At 36.8% G+C, this 22,906-nt stretch overlaps 1 protein-coding gene and 1 long non-coding RNA gene across 4 annotated transcripts; one reads left to right on the forward strand and one right to left on the reverse strand.

Annotated features, from left to right (window-relative positions):
- Positions 1-1,176: 1,176 nt before the first annotated feature.
- On the reverse strand, positions 1,177-10,320 carry LOC103710803 (uncharacterized). 3 transcript variants are annotated; one of them, XR_003386389.4, is made up of 5 exons: positions 10,053-10,320; positions 7,192-7,333; positions 5,169-5,268; positions 3,290-3,363; positions 1,177-1,546 (listed from the first exon to the last, which is right to left on the reverse strand). It is a non-coding gene; the product is annotated as an uncharacterized LOC103710803 (long non-coding RNA). The 3 variants fall into 3 exon arrangements; XR_015976557.2 differs by lacking the exon at positions 5,169-5,268 and having other exon boundaries at positions 7,192-7,303; positions 10,053-10,303; XR_003386391.4 differs by lacking the exon at positions 5,169-5,268 and having other exon boundaries at positions 10,053-10,299.
- Positions 10,321-11,653: 1,333 nt separating this feature from the next.
- Positions 11,654-16,903, forward strand: LOC103710760 (Transcriptional coactivator/pterin dehydratase). Its single transcript, XM_008796639.5, has 3 exons — positions 11,654-12,108; positions 12,248-12,440; positions 16,378-16,903. Exons 1-3 carry the CDS (start codon positions 11,731-11,733, stop codon positions 16,467-16,469), a joined length of 663 nt encoding a protein of 220 aa, XP_008794861.1. The 5' UTR covers positions 11,654-11,730; the 3' UTR covers positions 16,470-16,903.
- Positions 16,904-22,906: the final 6,003 nt, after the last annotated feature.

Consider the following 22,906-nt stretch of genomic DNA (forward strand, 5'->3'; position numbering starts at 1 on the left):
ATAATTCAATGGTAACGTCAAGTCTTCCTTTTTTTTTTATTGGGTGGGGCCTCATGTCTTCTTTATGGTTCGGTCTACGAGCACTTCTGCACTTGCTGCGCAAGTTTGAAGAAGAAATCGCGACTGATCTAATTATAAAAACTCCGAGAAAAACATGGAAGGAATCACTAAGTCAACCATATGGCCTCATGATTTCAGACAAACCTATTCAGCGTAGAGAAATTCTGCCATCTGTTTCAGATATGAAAATGAGGCTGTTGACCTTGTTGGATGCTTTGGCTTGCACCCCTCCTAATTGTTGCCGTATCAGTTTTATCCGAGGGATACTTCATAATCATCGCTGAAACCTTATTTGATCAAAATTAACAAAATAACTAAATCTAGTTTTCAAAATAAAATTTTTCATTTGGATGGTCGAGACATAATTTTGCTCTCGGATTAGCCGATTCTAGTAGTTTTATCTATTCAAAGAAAAGAGAAGCTTTTCATCAAACGGATTGCCATGAACACTTGGGCGAGGGATCTGCAATCCCTTATCTTTTGTTGAGCTTAATAATCCAATTCAATCTGGTCTCTCATAAGAAATCATATATTTTGTGAACTTATATTAAGTTCATAATTAAGGCTTCTCACTTGCTTGGACAGGAATTCCCCCATTCACTGAATTAAGGCCAAGGATCATCAACTCAGCTTTAAAAACAATGTTTCAATAATTTTCCTCAGATGTTATGAATTCAGCCTTAATTCAGACTTGAAAAAAATAACAAAAATAAAAAATGATATTCAAATAGTCATTGACAAACTCTATTAGTAAGTTGCCTTGGAACTGTTAGCAGATGAATGATTAGATATAATTTAATAAATATCGAGAATATAGTCAGTTCAATGTCATTCTTTGCTTTTCCCATACTGATAAATTGTTGGGATTCAAAATGCAAGGAATTGGAGATTCCCACTTTAGCTAAATTGGCAGTACGTGCTCAGGACAGTATTAGATCCTCTGTCTTTTTTCAATATATATATATAATAATAAATAAATAAGAAGAGTGGTTTCCTTGATAATTACATTTGTAGTATTGGAAATGATTTCCTTCATGAAAACTTGTTTTGGCTCCTAAAGTGGACGATTCTGAGCCAACGAACACAGGAATGTGGTCTGCGAGATCATTCACAGAATTAGAAGGGACTATGGAGCTTTCCCACCAAAATCCATATTCGATATTCCCGTTCAAACGGCAGGGGAACTAAATTAGAACTGAGTGTAATAGTATCATCAGTACTACAAATGAAAGCAGCCAGCTACAAATGATGAACACCATACAACTGCTCTCAATAGAATTACAGAACTTTATTTCAGGTTTTTCCCCCTCGCCTTTCATCCATTCAAGATACAGTAACATTGTTGAATTTGAACCATAGTGACAACCTTCAGTAACCACTCTTGAACTGCTCCTGATCACCAAGCCGAATCCACAGCTTGCAGAGTCTAGGATGTGATTTCGTTCATTCTTTCACAGGTACCCTTAACTCAGAAGTATGATCATGCCTGAAAAATAATATTGGATCAGTCAGAGTATCAGTCTCCACACTGTGGACCGCTTGAAAGATGAAATGCTGATAGACGAAGTCATATAGCGAGGTTGCAAATTTCAGTGTAAATGATAAACATGGTTGCACATACGACAGTCATAGCAGAACTATGGCATTCCAAAGTGACAGGCAAAGAAGGCAGCAAACTGGATAGAAATGACCATTTATTGTTCAGTTTGCAAATTTGTAATCTATGATGTTGCAGAGATGTGTATTTCGAGTGGCATATGGGAAACTAAAGTTTGTTTTGTAACAAGCAGGATACATATAATTGTACCTTGGGGACATGATGCTTTGAGAATAATTACTAGACGGCCATGGCGTGCCGTACCTCTACTTTAAGAGGCCCACTTTCTTTATGAACTGGCAAAGATGGCAATCCATCCATGATTATGATTACGAACAATGAAGAAGCCTTTTTCCCAGCAACTTCGGGTTCACAACTACTCATAGTGGTGAGGGAAAAACGAACAGTTCTTTTGCTTTATTCTTGAAAATAAACATTCTAGACCACTACACTTTTTATCTTATTGAAAGGAAACTCCTGATGATGCATGAGGCTCCGTCCAGGGTTTGTGCGTCTCCACCCACATGCATTTCATGTGGCCGATTCTAGTAAAGTTGAAAATTAAAGCCGAGATCTCAAATTACAGCCCTCAAGTTATAGTTAGAATGTATCTGACACAAAAATTTAATCAAAACTAAAATTATGTTCTTGAGCTAAGGACCAATTTAACTACAATGGCACCGGCACCATAAGCGCAAACACGAACAATTTGTTAATATGTTTTACAAGTTAATACATGAATCTGAACACATAACCTCATGATTATCCACTCCTATAAACTCAAGGATTTGCAGAATACAACACAAGGACAAACTGTAAACAACATACGAGAAACAACAATGAGTAAGAAAATACTCAGCTACTGCTCGCTAGTGAGTGAACCTTACTTCACGATGTTATTTAGCGAGTAGCAACAAATGACAAAACTAAAAAGACTCAGTGATACGAGTTAAGAAAGACCCAGTCTTGATTTAATTTTGACATTTCCTAGACAAAAAGCCATTTATTCTAGTGAAAAATTCTTTTTTCTTCTAGAAATAATGTTGCTTGAGCTGGAAAGTTTGCACATAGTTCTTATCACCTAATAGCCTATACGTAAATACTTATACTGCTAAATTTGCTATTATTTCTTACAGAATTCAATTATGAAAAGAATTGATAAAAACAAATGTAGATGGATGAACTAAGGCTTGCATAAGGTGTACATACCCATGGCTATAACCATCCAGCCTATTCCCAATTATTTGGGATTGGCTTTTTGGATACTCATTTGCCAGGTATACATGATTATGGTCATTCAAAGATAATCAGTTTAGCAATCCGAGCCAACCTATTGACATGCCCATTATCTGCTAATCTCATTTGCCAGGTATTTAGATAAATAAATAAACACAAATTGGAATTTGAAATTTTCTATTTAAACAAGCCAGCAACTTATAGTAGCTATTAGCTTCCACCACTCTCTGCCATGTAACCTGTTACACAAGCTATAGAACTATAGCACTACTTAATATAACAGACTATAGGAGTTGGTGCTTAAAACATCTGAAATATAAATCCTGCTCTATGATTCAGATTTATAATGGGCAGTACCCATTTACAAAACAAATTCTAGCAAACACTTTATCATACCGAATTTTATGAAAAAGTTGATAAAGGCCTGTCCCAGCCATTGCAACGTTTACACTGAAAAGATTCCAGTTTTTCTGAAATATCAAAAGTAAACAAAGATAATAAGACCAACAGTAAGTAATGGTACAAAGACCTTCATGATACAAAAGTCAGCAGGCATAATATGTAAAACTCCTGTTTTTTGGCTGCAGCAAATGACATTACCAGATGAAGATTGATAAATTAACTCGGAAGACATTAGCTGTTTACTAAGTTCGCTACATTAGAACACATCTGCTGACTCATATAAAACAGCTGTTTCATTTCTTTCAATATAAAAGAGTTGCCTGAATACCTAATGGGTTAATAACTTTCTGACAGGTCCCCGCATAATTGACAATTTGCACAAGACAATATGCTTAATTCCATCTTCATCAGGGGAACCAAACAAGTGATACAGCCATAACATATATATATGGTTCCTAGTAGCTAGCTAATTTACTAATCCAAAGAACTGCACCCAATAACTGACTAATTTAATCCTAAGATAAATTTAATATTATTCTTGTAAATTGCTTAAAATCATTCGAATGAGATAAAAATTAATACATATCATTTTCAATATCCGCAAGAGGGATCTCATCTTCATTGTCCTAGTACTCAGAACACGATCCCACCAGGATCCCAAAATCTTATTTGCCCCTATCTCTAAAGGTAATTTAATCATTGAGAACCTATTGCTCCTTCCTCCTATTAGAGCTGTGTTTGAGTATGCTCCAAGCCTCCTGCTTCATGTATTATGAATACAACATGAACAAAACATGTTTTCTCACTACAAAACTTCAAACAATGGATTCAACAAAGGGTCTTAAAACTTTTTCATGCACCAAAAGAATGTATTGAATAAATGAATCAATACCACCATTGATCATCACTTTTCTTCTAGCAAATAATCGATGCTCTCGAGATCAAAACTCTTATACTTGGCTGCTGCACAAAATTTCTCGAAGCATCCTATGAAATGATGATTTGCTTTCATGCATCCAGGTTCCAAAACTGGCACATGCTGCATTTTGATTGCACGCAAATCACTGCATACTGACTTTAAGATATCTAGTTAGGTACCCTGTTGTAGGCATGTCACTCCGATACAGCTGATACAATCCTCATGAACTTGCTACGCGGGAATGGTGAAAATAAAGGCCTTTAATTAAAGTCATGAGCTGGAAGGTCAGGAATGCAGGATCTGGATAACATTTTGTCCATTATGAGGACCACTTGACATTGTTTTAAAGAAAAAGACAACTAATATGTTGGATACTTCAAATAACTAGCTACTGGAAAACAAAGGTTGGTGTACTAACCTGGTAAATTTTTTTAGCATATTTATGCCACTTGAATCATTGATCGCATAGCCTCATCAAAAATAAGTTGCCCTTATAATATCAAGGCACTATGAACGTTGACAAACTATAGAGTGAAAATTCTAGCGAGCTTCTAAGAAATCCTGATATAGTTAAAATGCAGCTTCTATATAAAAGCACATTATTTAGATATGTCGCATCAGTACAGAGTTGAACACCAACAATCAGACTTTTGAGCAGACACTAACATAATCAAAACACTAACCATAACAGATAATAATTAGCTACAACCTGTAAAGACACGAGAGTATAAGATAAAATCTTTGATGATTGAAGAACCTATATGAAAGACTACTGGTGTGATTACTGTGCTATAACGTGACCAGATGAGCCCAGTGCAAGTAACAACTGGATAACAAAAAATGAAGATAAATGTTCGTCTTCAAAGAATATCTTAAATAGGAATCAAAAGAAAAGCAAGAATATTCCCGATTGTTTAATGTATTGATTAAGGTTGAATAATAGAGGCCACAAACCAATTTGCTGGGGGTAGGAAAATCTTTTCCGGTGGCTTGGAGAAGACGGCGATATTTGCAAAATTTATACCCCATTTAAAAGTTGGGGCCCAAAAATGAACTGTAATCAGGAAACATGTTATTTTCGTGAACAATAAAAAGTATGTAGAGTTGGTGACTGATCAGAGAAAAAGACATAAGAAAATACTGAAAATAACAAGAAGAGAATCTGCATGCAAATCTTTCTACTTATTTTTCAATCATATCTACATATCAAGCTCTCTATCAGCTTGCACTACAAAGTGTTTTCAGTATTCCAGATTTCCAGGTTACCAGCAATTTCACAAATATGATGAAAAATGAGAATGTTTGAAACCATCACTTATTTAATGAGTTATAAGTATGGTTGCTATAAAACTTACTTAGAAAGAGCGTGAGAAAATGATCATACTTGTAGTTTTTGCTAGTGTGATGTACATTCTTGAACAGTTTATACAGGAGCAGTAATTAAACCACAGTTGCAAAGAAACTTCGTGCACCAAAAATTGCAATCTCAAAATATTTTTTTTACCCATTTAAATTTACATACTGAACTTTATAAAAACTGAAAGCATCTGCTACAAATTTGATGTCCAATAACAAGGAATCTGAAATATCTGTTCTTACTAAAAAAAGAAAATTTCACAATTCCAGAATATTAACCTCATTGTTTTGAAAACAAAGAAAAGATTCTTTTGCTTGCACTTAAATATGTTTCTCTTGGTTCAGGGAATGAAAACACAAGAAAAGGTTCTATTGTTTACACTTAAATATGTGCCCTTAGTTCAGACTTCAGAGCATGATAGTTCTCCAAAAAGAAGTGCAGAAAATGACAACAATTTATTCCTACTAAAAGTACAACAAGAAAAGAGAAAAGAACAACAGGATTTCCAACAACCACCCCATTTTAAAACAGAGACACATTCTTGTAAATTCTTCTCATACAAGATCGAGAGAAAATTTCTAGAAAGATATACATCCAGTTTCTAAATTCATATTATCATATAAAGTGCTGAATAGCTTCAGCTGATTCTATGAACCCATATTCTAAATCAGGAAATCTCTCTTATATAGCATTAGAACCAAGATACGCGGTACCGACATACCGGTGGGCATCAAACCGAGCCGAACCGGTACAGTACCGATGGAGCTAAAAGCCAAAAAAAAATTGAAGCCGGTACGGACTGGTCGGTTCGGGCCGGTACCGGTTCGGTACGGGCCGGTACTGAGTCGGTATGGGTCGGTACCGGTCGGTACGGGCCGGTACGCGTCGGTACCGATCGATATGGACCGGTACGGGCCGGTACGGTTCGGTACCGAAATATGTAGCTGTACCGTACCGGTAGGGTTCGGTACTAGTATGTACCGGCTGGTACCGGCCCGTACCGACCGGTACGACAGACCATGATTAGAACCAAAAGCCGCAATCTCGGTACCGGATATCGTATCGCTACCTTATCGGTATGGTACACCTCTGTGTCGAAATAGCTCTCTAACAATTTTTTTCAATTTTCATCTCGGTACGGACCGGTATAGAGCGATACGGGGCTTATACCGACTTGAAGGTATGTTTCATATAGGTTTTCTCATGTACGGGGTGGTACGATAGACCTTGATTAGAACAACTGTGAATTCTTCGGATCATGTCCACAGGCCTAAACTAATAACCAGCAGTCAATTCTTCATAATTCCTCCAAGGGAAGTAAGAATCAAAATATCTTCAACTACAATAAAACGTATTAACATGAAATGAAAATTGAATTTGATTTAAAAAACTAGAACCACAATAAAACATAATAACATCAAATATCTTCAACTAGAATAAAACATATTAACATCAAATGCAATTGAATTTGTCTTAAAAAACTAAAACCACAATGTCAGAGGCTGAGTTGGGAGGATCTAGAAAAAGAAAATAAAAGAAAATCTAATGAAGAATTAATAATAGGAGCACAGCTGAGATAAAAGAGTTGAGAGAGGAAAAAAGGAGAAAAAAATGACAAACTGGTTTTAAGGCCTGCTGGGTGGTTCCATAAGGCTTGAATTTTCGATGCTGCTATCTGAAGAATCTGATTTTTTCTACCACTCTTTTTCTCCTTCCTGGATTTCCCTCCGGCCTGAGAGATAAGCCCATCAAGAAAAATAACCTGGACATTATTTTAGAAATATTATATTGTATAGGACATTCGGGCATTTTGTTTTATTGCCTTCACACCGATAGAATGAAAAATTGCTTTTAAAAACTAAATTGTTCAACAAGTCTAATTAATCTAAAATGTTATATGTTATTTTGTTGTTTGACGGCATTCTAACAAATAAGAATAGAAATGTCTATTATTGAGCTTAAGATGGCCAAACTATGTGCAAAATTTTACCTTCCTCTAACATATTTTTATATTATAATTTTACAGTTCTTTCAAATCCTCTTAACACAAATCCTCTTAACACTTGCAAAGAATATGCTTAATTTAGATAAAAAATTTCCGAACATGAAAATGAAGAAAACACAAACTAATAGAACATAGCAGCTCATATATACAATAAATTTGTCTTCATAAATTAGACAAATTCAAGTTTGAACCGATCCTGGCTGAATCAAAACATTCTAATTGCTGTCTCAGTGTTTCAAACAAAACTTTAAAATATGTTGGAAAATAGATTTCATATTTCCGTTTCAACAAGAGAACAATTATAACAGTAAAATTCAGGTTCAAATAGTCTACTTTATGTAAATCATTTATGCAGACTTTTGATATGATTTCAAAGTGCCAAGCACAAAAGAACTGGTTAATTAGCTTCATCTTATTTTTACACTTTAAGATTAACACTTGCAAACTTATCCAATACATTAACAAAGAGTAAATTACACATTACCAAGTGGCTAAAGGAAACAATGATAATTGAAATGATATATTTCAGCCATAACTAGTTGCCTCCTTTAAAATGTTACACCTTGAATTGAAACTTATGGGCTAAATGGAATGGCTCAAGTGTTGCAATACCATATAAATCAAGTGTGGACCAATAAGAAAAGAGTTGAGCACAAGCACAGAGAAAATGATTCCAAGTCAAGCTAATGTAAAGTTCAACATGACTGGATTACTGACGTCTCTTGCTGTGTCAGTCTTTGCAAAGGTATACGATGACTCAAACTCGACTCAAACTCTACGTTGCCTTTGTAATGAATGAGGTTTAGCAATCATGTATGTCTAGATTAGTATCCATTTTAAGTCGTAAAAAATAGTAAGCTCAAATGTTTTTTCAGTTTCATTGCATTTCTTTTCATCACCTGTCATCTTATAATTTCATTGCACGCTCATTCTTGGAAGGAAAGATAACCAATAATCACATCAGCATTTTAACATAGTTTATATATGTCAAGCATGGAACTCTAATACTGCTCTCATACTGCAGCAGTTTGTCACATAGTAAAAATCTGATCTATGAGTACGATATGCATGAAACTCATACATAACATAACATGCAAACTACCAGGCGCAAAAGGAGAGAGAGTCATGGATCTCTTTCATTCCCTTTAAGAACCTCAAAGTTCCAAGGAACTCTTCATTTTATTGGGTGGTTGACAAATTCTATTAAAACTTGAAACTTTGAAAGACTCTAGATCTTCTTGTCTAGGTCATTTACACCGAGAATGACGACAAAATAATTAAATTCATAACAGGGAGTTCTTGACTTCTTGGCTATTATAAACTTGTAACCTAGCAAATTAGATCAATCAGGTTAAATAATAAGCTTGTTTCCATTCTCTTGTCTCCTGTTACGAAAACTGTAATCCATTATGGCTGCTAAATAATCTTTGATCGTCCTTTGCTCTAAGATTTTGTCTGATTCTTCGAGAGTGAGAGGCTCCTTAATCCCACATCGGCTAGAGAGTCCTTCGAGCCTGAGCATATGAGACGGGTATCTCCAAATTCTGTAGACGCATTTTGGAGAAAAACAAAACCGGGGAGGGGTTAAGCTCGGCGTGCGCGTACACCCCAGAACCGGACAATATCTAGCAGGGGTGCCCTGCGTCCCCCCTATGTGTGGCGCTTTAAAAAGAGGGCCATGACATTTGGTATCATAGCCTAGGACGGCTCTAGTCCGAGGGTGGGTGAATGAAAAATCCTACATTGGCTAGACTTGTTTCAGAGCCTGGGCATATGAGGCGGATGACTTCCAATCTTGCAGCCATATTTTGGGTAGAAAACAAAATCGGAGAGGGGTCTGAGCAGCGCGTGCGGCACGCATGCGTGCCCTGAAACCAGACAATATCTGGCAAGAGAGCTCCGTGGTCCCCCTCATGTGGTCCCCCATCATGTGGCCCCACGTGGGCACTGGGTGCCGCATGTGCCTCGCGGAGGCGGGGGCATGACAATCTACCCCTCAAATCCGATTCTTTTCCCACACAGAAACACCCACATGGAGGTAGATTACATTGCATTCAAGGCTGTTTTTTCTTTTTCTTTTTTTCTTTTATGTAATCATGATCTTTCTTGTGTTTTATGTCTCAAAAAACAATCAAAAGCTTTTACTACCCAAATCGGCTTGAGATCAGGAGCTAAAATTAATCAACAACTATAACCTTTTCCTTTCTTTTCATCACTCTAACTACAGCGTTCGTAACCTCCATCGAAACTTATCACACCTTGAATGAAAGGAAGCAGAAGCACATTCCATATTCCACAAGAGAAATTTCAGCAGCCACATGAACCACTCCAAGAAAAATTCTTGACGAACAAATGGGGTTTTCCAATCATTCGATTGAAAAAAAAAACAAAGGAATCGGCTAAGGACAAAACAAACACCTAGATCGCGATTAAAAGGCACGCAAGAAAGGATTTATCGAAGAGGGAGAGATCTGACCTTTCGTCAGGAGGCGACGGCAGGGGTGGGTATCCGCCTCCGACTTGCTGCTCGGCTATTCTTCAGAGAGAATAAAAAGAAATCACGTGATGCGGCGGTCCGGTTACGTTTCCTCTCACGGTTCGGATTCGGTGGGGTTGTTTTCAACGCTACGAGCACTGGAACGGGGTGTAATGCTACGGCTCCCAACCATTGTCCCCAAGAAGCTCGATAGCGCCAAATGATTCTTGGTAGAGATTCTTTTGGTGCTAGAATTGGGACGCCAAATATTTTTTTGGCGCTAAATGCTTCCATGAAAGGGAAACTTGATGAGATCGTTGAATCGGTTTATAGGGCTTCCTGTTACGTAACTTACGTATACGGAGAGGAGAGAGAATGTTGATCCAAAAAAAAAAGAGGAGAGAGAGTGACGGCTGTTATTTCGACATCTTCCCTGTTTATTCGGTCAAAATAATAATTATATTTTCAATAGGAATTTTAACTATAAGGATGGCAACCCTTTAACTTATTTAACCTATTTGACTTGATTCAACATATTTTAGTTCTATTTGGATTATCTATTTAATAAAATGATCAAATTTGGATATAAATTTTTAACTGATTTTACCAACATATTTGCTTTGGATTGGCATATTCTAAGCTATCTTATATTTGATTCTACTCATATCTTATTTAACATGATCCAATTTCCGTTCCTAATTTTATTTTTTGAACAATAGCATTTTTTTTATTATGTAGGAAATATGAGAATTTTTAAGAATAAAATTTCTAAGAGCCTATTTGGATAATTAAGTTGAAAATCCTATTAAATTCATAGATCAAACAAGTACAACTAGTAAGATCATAAGATTACAGGCTGACTTAGATCCCTTAAAATATGTAGGCATAGTCATAGAGTGAGCTGGTTCAAATTCTATAAGAAAAAAGAAAAAGACCTATCGAGGTATTGCAATAGAGCCACTAAAGTCGCTATTGCAATAGAGAAAAAATTAAAAATTCTGCAAATTTTGATGGTAAATTTTATAATTTTCAGCACTAGAGTCTCAGTTGCTTGATATATTATTGGTAATGTAATAAAAATTTAAGTTTTTCTAAAAAATGGTATCATGGAAAAAAAAATTAGTGTCATGCTTGGCTTTAAATATTATTTTGTATTCAACACTTAATTATCCTATTTATTAAATTATATTAAAAAATATATATCGATTTACTGAGCTTGATATATATTATTGATTTTTTTATTAGATTAAAATTCTCGGACCAATTGGTTGCTCAACATGATGTCAGAGTTCATGTTTGCTGGAGGTTATGAGATTAAATCAAACTTATTAAAATTTACAATGATAGGGTGTTTTTCGTAATTTCGGTTACGTCTGTAGTTCGGCACATTGTGTGACGAGACTAAGTCAAACTAATTAAACGTTTTACATATAACCCCCTTGTGAAAAGTTTTTCTCCGAGGAAATTGTCTAAAATACTTACATGTTCGCAGGGTGTTATATGTAACTGTCGGTTGCGTCAAAATTTTACTGGCCTCTGCAACTTGCTTGTCGGGACGAGTTCAATCTTTACCTGTATACTCAAACTAGTATACTTATCCCTAGAATATTATCAAACTAGCGTCAAAGCTACCGGATAGGCCTCGAGCTTCAGCCTCTGGAGTTGCTCGGTCTCTCCCATGGCATCCGCCCTCCTCTCTCTGGTTCCCGCCCTCAGCCCTCCCTTCTCCTCCTATTCCTTCTCTTCCCACCGCCTCACCTCTTTCTCCTCCTCCGTCTCGCCGTTCTCTAGCCTTTCAAGGAGGACGAGGAGAGGCCGCCGTCTCCGTCCTCTCGCCATGGGTGGCGATCTCTTGGGCGATTTCGGCGCCAGAGACCCTTTCCCGGCAGAGATCGAGAGCAATTTCTGTGAGAACGTCGTTGGTAACGTGGACACGGAGCACAGGATCCTGATCCCAAATCTCTCTGCTCTCTCTATTGCCCAAATGAGCTGCGAACTCGTCTCTCCCTCCCAGCCTCCCATATCGAGAAAGGACGCTGAGAAGCTACTTAAAAAGGTAATTGACGTACTTCCAGCTTTGATTACGGCAATTTAACTTGGTTGCGAGGCAATCAGAGAGCTTATGTACCCTATCAAGTACTTCAGGCAACGTTATAATGCGTTGGATTCAAAATATTTTATTCAATATTCAATAGGTTGTAGGTTGGAGGCTAGTCGAGGATGATGGAGAGGCAAAACTACAGTGCCTGTGGAGAGTACGGGATTATGGATGCGGAGTAGAGCTTATTACTAGAATTTATAAGGTCGCAGAGGCTGCTGGGCATTACCCAAATCTTCATTTGGAACCGCCCAATCAAGTTAGGGTGGAACTATGGACTTCTTCGATAGGTGGGTACCATTAAACTCATCTTAGTCGAGTAATGATTTTTGTTTTCATAATTTTTAATTGATTAACACATAATATTTTAATGAAAGATAGGAATTAGTATGTTTGCCATTAAATCAATAGATGATGTATGAGAGCTTGGTTATGTAAGTACACGGCACCTGTGGCTGCAAGCATGGGAATATTTTGGTATTAATGTGCACAAGCTAGTGTTACAGTACAATGTCTCTATTCAGCAAAGATGTTGTACTCTTCATTGCTTCTTTGGTGTGTATTCTTAATATCATAGGCTTGATCTTGAGCTTTTACTATTATTATGACTGTTTTTCTTTTGCAATACTTGCCAACAATGTTCGAGGTACAGGTACCATTACCTGCAAGTACACGGTCAGCATGGTACCATATGGTATCTTATCAATACATGGTACGCGGTCCGTTTCTGCAGAGAGATTGAGAGAGAGAGAGAGAGAAGGGGGAGGTGGAGGGAGGCATAGGGGTTCCAGTGCGGCTGTGGGACTTGGTGGCTGCCATGGAGATAAGGGAGTGGCAACACTGAGCCACTGGGCTATTGTTGTCCATCGTTGTCACCGGAAGATGAGGAGGGACTCAAGAGGGTGAAGTGAAGAGATTTGATAGGGTGAGATGCATCGTGGGGCCGTCGTTGGTCGCCATTGTGGGAAGACAAGGGGCTGAAGAGGGATTGGGGTGGGGTGTGTGGAAGGAGAGAAAGAGAGAGGCTCAAGGATTAGGGATTGCAATTGAAATGTAAGCCAGGGAGGGGGAGTTATTTATATGCGGCCCATTGGTTTGGCCATGTGAAACTGGCTAGAACCACCTGAAACTGAGTGAAACTGGTCGGTTCAGCCTGATTTCAACTACTTCTGCCACTTCACATTCTATATCATTTCAAAATGCCGAACCGTGTCGGTTCTCCGCCAGTTCGATATGATACACACTGAATTGAGTGGTTTAAGTCAATTTGATAGACTTGCATACTAAGGTAGTTTCTTTGATATGTATTACCATATCCGGTGCAGTATCGGTGACATTGCCTACTATATTACAATCATATATTCCCACGATATTAGATGGTATTTGTATGGTACTTGTTATGATGTTCATTATGGTGCTTGTTGCAGTAACTACTGTTCTATTCCTACAGATCAATAATCGGCTATATTGATCCTTGGTAGAGATTATTAGGTGCAAGTAGGTTTAGTTAATGATGGACCGAAGTCAAGGTCTAATAGCAACAATCTCAGTTGGAACGAGCAGCAGCGACTGAAAGAATGCTTTACCAAGCAAAGTCTATGCAGAGTTTAAAGCCAAGACTAATAAATAACCTTCTATATAATCTTTCATTATATAAAAATCATATCAATTTGAGTTCAGACAAGAAAGTCATAACTCATAACCATTTTTGTTTTGCCAAAAAGTGCATTTAAAGTTGCTGATGTTGGAAATACTATGGCAAAGAACATGAAAACTGAAGTCTAGAAACTCTAACAAGTCAGGAAGCAAGGAAGAACTAGAAATAGAGAAGTGAACAAAGGAGTTTCCATGGCATGTTACCGTATGCAGGATCATGGCAGTTCATTCGCAAGATACAAAGAAAATCTCCTCGTTGGTGGTCCCTCATTCTAGATGCAACAAAAGGACAATCTTGTGATCACAATGCCTTGCCCGGAGAAAGAAGTAAAGGAGAAGAGTATTAAACTTTTGATGTCATAAGGAGAGAACCAAATAAAAAAGGCTCTATAACATTTGACTTGGAACCATCTGATCTTGGAGACTTAGCACATCCAAAAGGTACTAAATTGCCCAAAGTAGTTAGTTACACTATGTAAAAAACAAAACATTGTTCTGAATTAAACTGGCTGGCACCCCTTTTGATGCTATAATAGATTGAAGAAGAATCAAAAAAAGAGAGCTCGGTAGAATTCAAACATGCTCAAATAATTAGGTGCCTTAATTTTTTGCTACTTATACTAGACAAGTAGTTGGTACATCAGTTATCCCTGATAAACTTAGTTGGAGTGCCTTATGGATAAGATATATTAAAGGTATAATATTGGATTGTTCTGTGGAGGATACACACATATGTTGAAGGTAAGATGCAAATTGAATACCTGACCTAGAGGAGAAAAAAATAACTAGTGGGATATGTAGCCATAGGAGGTGCTGCTATGGCTTAGAATTCTATCAAGTAGACCTTGATATCTAGATCCACAATAGAGGCTGATTTCATTTTTCTTGACCTTGCTAGGGAGGAGGTAGATTGCTTAGGAGTCTGCTTGCAGCCATTCCTTTGTGGGGTAAGCTAGTCCCTACTGTGCCTATAATATGATGGCCAATCAGCATTCATTGAGCATAAGGAATATAATGAGAATCAGATTTGTATGCATGACATACGATTTTGTAAAAATGCGGGGTACTTGTTATTGATTATGACAAATCAAAAAATATTTTGGTTGATCCTCAAAGTAAAAGTCTTCAAGAAGACTGATATTGGAGTCACTTAGAGGAATGAAGTTGAAGCCTGTATTGTAAATTACCTCCAGTGGTCACTCAGCCTTATCAATGGGGATCCCAAGAAAAGGTTCAAGGGGTTTTAGAGATTTGAAAAGGTAATAACGTTAATAGATAATAATCTTTTCTTAGCCTCTCCATATGATGAATTAGTGTTAACTTGCAACATTAAGAGGGAAAGTGATGGCGAACAAAGATTAGTTCGCCATATATTTTATTGCATTTTTCCAGTCTTTGGACTTTAGAATCCTATTTCAAGTAGGATGGTGTGAAAGAGTCCTCCTTTAGTTACATATTGGGTTGGATAAGCCATAATATTGTTAGGATTTGATTTTTCCATGTTTTAGGTGTTTTTTTATATCTGCATGGTGGGATTCTGAAATTTATTTTGTTTTTAATGAAAGTTTTTGGGTGTCCATATACATATTTACTATTCGGTTGTTAAGAGCCCTAGTTTACTTGCAAAGCAAGCCATGTAAAGTCTATAAAAGATTCTTAGTTTTGGATGACAAAGCACTTTACGTGATTTGTTTTAAAGAAAGAAAGGATTTATTTAGGCCTGGTTTGGCCCTTCCTATCCCCCCTCTCCTCAATGTCTCCTTGATTAGAGCATAGGGCAAGAAGCAACGATAAAGTGGCTGACCACTCAAACCACATTCTGTATTTTGGTCAAAAATGGCATTTTGGAAGCCTTAAATTATTGGACATGGGTTGCTGCACTCTTACTAATCTTTCTAGTAGATTTGTAGAAAAGGTTAGAAAAACAGCCTAGAAAATTGTAAAAATTAATGTCTGGGTCATGTTAGGCCTGGAATGGCAAAATCATAAATATTAACTGCATGTTAGGTTAGTGTAGCTAATGCCATGTAGAATTAAAACATAGTACATGGAATTCATGTTGCCTGCATTGAAACTGATAGGCTAGATATCACCTTGGGGCCTCCAATTGGAATGCAATGGTCACGGAAGACTAATTATGCCAAGCACAAATAGCAGGGCTAAGGCCTCTTGGTTATGATTTGTGTTGAATGTTATCATAGAAAAGTAATTTATATACATAAAGTGCCACTTATCTAAATTAATTTAGGCTCACAAAATTTTACAGTTGTGTATATTACCTCAGTTTAGTTGGGGAAGCAGATTTCTACTCGAGAAATATTTCCCCATGCTGTTTTTGTCACTGCATGTTATGTGTTATATGTCTTACATGCATGTAAGCTCCTTTTGCTGTTAAAACCTTCAGAAAAGTCATTCTTTAACTGAACTATATATAGTGTTTAACAATTAATTCTCTATTTTGCTGATGTTAATACCTTTCTTATTTGCGGGTTTGGTGTAGAATTTGTCCACAGACATATTTTTCCAGATTTGGAGAGGTAATAAAATTTCCCCCTCAATTCCATATTGCAGGTGGTTTAAGTATGAACGACTTTATTGTGGCTGCTAGAATAGATAAGATCAAGACATTAGATCTTCTCCCAAACAAGCGAATATGGGCATAACTGTGGAAGCACGTTGCAGCTTTTCAGGAGAAAAGTAAAATTTTAAGCAAGTTAAACAGCCTGCTATTGAAACCAATTATGGAAACTCGTGTTGCTTGTGATTATTCAGTGTGTTTCTCTCCTTTTTTCCTCTTATGAGGCTTGTGAATATTTAAGCTTCATTTTTATTTCCTCAAGGCATTTCCACTTCAACTGTCAATACAATGATCTTCAATGTTAGTGCCTTGCCTGGATGGTCATCATTTTTGCAATCAACGAAGGAATAAATGCCATCCAATTACCCAGGTACTATCTGGAATATCATAGTACTTTGTATGCTGGGAAGATCATAGGTTGGGTATGATGTATTGTGATATTTTCATGTACATTACTTGTTCAAATTATGAGACTGTCTTTCTTGGGAATTGTTCCCTAACTATTATCAGTTAAACATATGCAACTATACTCTTCCACTTACAGTGAACTTACGCTTTTTACATGCTCCTAAGGTTTAAAAGGAGAGATTAGAAAGCTTGTCTTTGTTGTTGATTAATTTTCAATCTCTTAAAATTTCTAACACATCAGTTTTGTGTTTCTGTTATATATGTGGCCCGTGTGTTAGTCTTTCATGCTACAGTTATCTTAACCCATATTGATAAAGACACATGCACAAACTTAAGCTGACCAGTCCTCTTGGTCCAAATATTGCCTCTTTCTTTCACTAGAAGTGAAGTAAAGCCTCCCCTTTTCATATTATATTTGTGTGTGTGTGTGTGTGTGTATGATCATATTTGAGTCAATGCCTCTGTTTGGCTTTGCTGCATTCATTGTTGTCAGACTTAAGATACATTGTTCGAATCCTTTGATCGATCATAGGCCATAGCCCAAAGTGATTTATATCTCATTTTTTTATTAGGATAAGAGTGAATGATACTCTGCCAACATGGATCATACGATCTCATAAATCATATGACCCGACTTCATCATATTATTAACATTAAAATAAATGAAAGGTTCTTTTCATATAATTTTTTGACCTGTTGGTTTTTACAATTATTTTTTTTTACCAATAAGCCTTGGGTACATAAAATTAGCAATCCCATACAGTTTTTTACCCCGAAAAATAAAGATAAAATTTTGGACTTCAATGAGTGAAATAAGTGGCAAAGGTTCATCTTCTTGCAAATATTCATGAAAATATGATTATTTTTTTGCATAAATTTTTCTACTTGAAAGATGATTTAGATAGTGTATTTGAAGTGGTAATATACAGTTCTCTTCAACAAGTAGGCATTATTTTGGTCTCATTGGTCATGCTATGTATAGCCATATGATGGTGCTCAAGTAGATTTATACTTGCTCGTTTTTATTCTTCATTCATCTAATTTGTACTTAACTCTATTTTTTTCAATTATTATATTTTGTATAATTTTATAATTTGGACGAAATTGGAAAAAAAAATTTTATGCTCATGTATTAATCCATGATCTGATCCAATCAGAACAGCTTTATGATTTACAACTTGATCCGAATCCTGACAGAATCTGCTGCATTTGATAACATTTGATGGGCACTAGCCTTTGCAGCTCATTTTTGATCCTAAGTTCTAAATAAATTTTGATTGTATGGACTTTGGAATTATTAGTGCAATTAGACTTCTAACCTGCAGGATAGACAGTTGAAAAGAAATCTAACGAATCATAATTTGGATTTTCATCTTGCTTTATTATTATTGGTGTTACTTTTGATTTTGACCAGTCAATGTAAATTGTATGAAGCATTTGAACAAAACTTTATTGGTGACAATTTTTATTTTTCCTTCTCCTAAAGTGGCTTTAAGGTATAGACCTTATGTAGGTATTACATTGTATAAAAATGTTTAATGTATCAGTATCTTGAAAACCTTCATCACACACATTGCATGTTTGCATGCGTGTCTTACTAGATTGAAAGCTGGATTATGTGTATAGTGTACTCCAAAAATATCTTTATATTTTGAGCTGTGTTTTAAATTGTGAAACCTCTAGACTATGCCACTTTATTGTCATGCCCATTGTGGATGAACTTTTGATCTTATACATGCCAGTCAGGCTCTGATGGTTCTTATTGGCTATGACAGAAAGAAGCTTTTTTCATTTATAGTGCTCTTTAGACATTTTTGCTAGATGGTGCTTCTTGCTCTTTCAACAAAAATGGTGCACTGTCTCTAGAGCCTTGTTGTAGATCGCAAAAGTACACATGCAAGTCACACCTTAAATAAGTCAACTATTTTCTAGTAATTTTTGAAATGACCCTTGCTTTTACATTACATATGAGGATATGTGCGGACGTGTATTTAGTTCCACATCGGTTATTCGCTGGATATATCTTGGATACTTATACAGGATCAAGGAACCCAAATAATACCTTTTGGCTAGTCTTTTTGGGTGAGGTACTAGGTTGTGACAAATGGTATCAGAGCGGACCCGGCCCATATGTGGACTAGGGGACACTGCAGCACGGATCCATTGAGGCTGACCACGGGCCGATCGTGGTATTTGTAATTAGATTTGAATAGATTTGAACCCTTAGCCTGACGAGAACGTTAGGGTTTGAATGGAGAGAGTATGTGAGGACCTGTGCGGATATGTGTTTAGTCCCACATCGGTTATTCGCTGGATAGATCTTGGCTACTTATACAGGATCAAGGAACTCAAATAATACCTTCTGGCAAGCCTTTTTAATCCTGGGTTGTGACATTACATGTAACAGATATGATGCCATTATCACTTATGAGTCTCAAGAAACCCCATCAATTGTATAGGATGAGACATTATATTGACAGTGGTTTCTTGGTATCACTAGGTTGGGATATATGCTGCAAGTAGATTGCTGATACTGTGTTAGCACAACTTATTGATTTCTCCCGTATATTGTATCATTAGTTCTAACCCTGCTGCCACTTTCAATCATCACCTGTTTTGCACGAAATAAACGGAACACATTCTTTTCAAGCTGTGATAGCTCTGATTTGTTGGCCGCTACTGTCAAGAAAACTAGCGTTCGGTTCATCAAAAGATTTGTCCAGGTACTTCTTGATTTTTCATCAAAGAATATTGTATGACTGGTTTTCTCCTTCTTAATGTGTACCTTCTTTAATATTTGGCAGTTTTGATTTGTTAGGCTTGTCAACAATTAAATGCTTTATAACTTTGGAGTTTCTTAGCCATGCCATTATATATGAAATTTCAGCCGTTAGCCCATATATTGTGCCTGTTGAGTATTTTCTTTTTGTTTTTTAGGATATCCATAAATTTATTTCTCTTCGTTAATAACCTGTTCCATTTCACCGCAACCTCCTTTACTCCACATTTAGAGAGTGACTTCACCAATGTGATAGCAAGAAATTTAGATGCATCCCATCTCATCAATTGTGGAATGTGTAAGTCAAGGAATTGAAAAAGATCAAAGATTCCCTTAATGATTTTTCTTTATCTGTCTTGTCTGAGAATGACTTTTAGGCCTCAAACTCATTTCCTATAGGTATCACTTCACTCCCAAGTTGTTGGAAGCAATTTTCGCATCTCAAGCAAATTGAAGGCACCAGGGACTCCTTCAAATTTGAACTCGACAACTTCAATGATTTTTATAATTTTATTAATATATAAAAATGCTGCAATAGTGACTAGGTTTCTAAGTCAAGCTGTGTAAAATCTAGATCATGAATTGGTAAATGCACAATCTAAATGCCACATTGAAAAGTGAATTGCTCAAAGATGGTTCTTTGTTTTTTTTTTTTACTCAAAGGTTGGGGCATGGGAGGGGGGGGGGGCACCCCATTTTCTTGGAGGATTTCTTTCTGGAAGGCATCAATTGCATTAGACCACCAGGGAATCTTTACTCAGCCAGTTATTTGGCTCGTCAGTCATCCATGATGCTTGACTGCTGCAGACTGTTTGGGTCAATAGCTAGTAGCTGCATGCATGTTCCTTCGAAATTTTTTATACCATATACCCTTTCTCCCATTCCTTTTAGCAGTTCGCATATCTGTCTTATATTTATCGGTGCACTGCTATTTGGGACGTGAGAGATACAAATGGATCTCTTTGTCCATGTGCTGTCATATATCTATCAAACGATACTAGCATTTGACAGAACCAAATATCTTACATCATGGATTGTGTTAAATGTAAACCACAGCAAGAACCTCCTACCTCTACATGGTGAGTTGGACATCGGATGCCATGTCCAATCTAAGTCATGTTATAGCATTAGAGAAATGTAAACACTTCCTGTGATGCTCTATTTCTTGTTTCTGTTCATGGCTGAGGCAGTAGGCTGAAAGTTCGTCAGTTCTGGCTATTGAATAGTCTTTTTGAGTCATGATGTTGTTCATAAAAAGTTGCAATAAATTCTCAAATTCTCTCTCTCTCTCTCTCTCTCTCTCTCTCTCTCTCTCTCTCTCTCTCTCAATTAAGCAGGGAAGTCTGTAAGTACGGCTATTCATGATAACAATTGACTTGTTCTTTGAAGTTTAAAACTGATGCAACCAGAAGCTTAGCTTACTATAATACAATGCTTACAGATAGCTATGCAATAATCAATTAGTGATTTAGGTACATCGAATCTCTGATGAAATGCCAACAACATGAAACGTAGTATAAGAGATGACTGTCAAAAGATGGGTAGAAGGTTTTGACGGACATCTTTTTCACTGAATTTATGACCCCGGTCTATCAACATCCGGCAAATTGTAACAGAATCATGTAAGAAGAAAAATTTAATATCTTGTTTGCATATTTTCTTTGCAAAAATTTGCACGATTTTGTTGTTTGCTTCCACATGTTAGATTGTGATTTCAACACTATGCCGCATTCAACCATGTCTGTTGTGTATAAAATATGAACTATTTTAGTGTGATGGTATGGATACTTTTCATGATTACATAATCTAAAGCATGCACTACTTGTGGCAAAAATAGGCCTTGTACTTTAATAATTAGACATTGTCTAGATGTTGCTTCTTTAGCTTTCGGGAAAACATAATGCATGACTTCTTCCTTCGTCTGGAAGTTCTTTAAATGTGAACATATCCTCAATGCATTTGGTACGTCTACGATTCCATATTGGATGACATGTGAAGAGCGCTAGCTGCTACAAGTTTGTCTCATATCAAGTTTCTTTCAGCCTTATGTAATATTGATTCCTGAATTTCAGCAGGTAGTTGTTTCGTATTATTTCAGATTATCAAAATTAATTCTTGTCGTGTATTTTTGGGATCATCTAAGATCCATGTATCCTTAGATTTCAGCTTTCTCTGGATTATCTTTTCCAGGTGCTTTTATTTACCGACCTGTTCCTTTCAGTTTACCTCACTGCGTCCTTGATTGATCTGATATTTAGAGGTTGCACATTTTTTTTTCAGTGGAAAGGAGACTTGGATATATCTTTCATTCATCAATCCTAGAATCTGACATCCCTGCTGTCACTGATAAATATATTTCTTGAACATTGGTGCCTCCTAATTTTACTTAGATTTCTCGAATTGTGGTGCCCTTTCAGTCATCAATCCTAGAATCTGACATCCCTGCTGTCACTGATAAATATATTTCTTGAACATTGGTGCCTCCTAATTTTACTTAGATTTCTCGAATTGTGGTGCCTTTTTTGTCCATCTTGCGTGATGATGACTTGTGAGGACCTCAACCTCATGTATTAAAGGCATCGCTTCCTTGAATTCCAAGGTATTCGCCATGATTTGCACATCTTTTACAAGTCCCAGCCTTCAAGGGCTCATCTAGGACGCTCATAAGATACGTGCAAACTCTTTCGACCGACTTGAAAGAGCATCTAGATCATAATATGCTGTAACGGTCTGAATCGGACAGTATAGAACGTAACGACTCGAATCAGATGGTACAGGGCGTAACGGCCCGAATCGGATGGTACGGAATGTACCATAGCGGTTCGGTACTAGTACTTAGTACGGATGGCATACCGATATATGGTAAGCCAAAAGCCTCCATACTGTATCGTACTGATATTGTATTAATGTGGCACCAGTACAGAGTCTGGTACTAAGACGGCGAACCTTAATCTAGATATAAAGCCTCTTGCTACTTTATAAAATGGCGGAAGGCATATGAAACAAGCCTTGTTAGATTAATAGAAATTTAAAGCATCAATTACACACAAGTTTGTATTAAACTTCCTCGAAAGCATATAAAAACTCCTCCCAAGTTAGAAAGATATCTTCCTATTTATTCCATAGGATGGTGGATTTTCTAAGAAAAAGAAGGATATGGTAGTGATGCAATGCACTCCATTGAGCTGGAAAGTTGCACCAACATCAAAATTCATAATGTGGAGCACCCAACTATTGAGCCCACTCTTTTGTAAAACAGATGCCCTTTTAAGCTGATTTCTTTTTCATGGTCCATCACTTGGGAATCCCGTCACTTCTGGGAAAGCCCCTGGATT

Source organism: Phoenix dactylifera, chromosome 3 (assembly GCF_051530095.1).
Source record: "Phoenix dactylifera cultivar Ajwa chromosome 3, Ajwa_hap1_PhDact_Kaust_v1.1, whole genome shotgun sequence".
Classification (NCBI taxonomy): domain Eukaryota; kingdom Viridiplantae; phylum Streptophyta; class Magnoliopsida; order Arecales; family Arecaceae; genus Phoenix; species Phoenix dactylifera.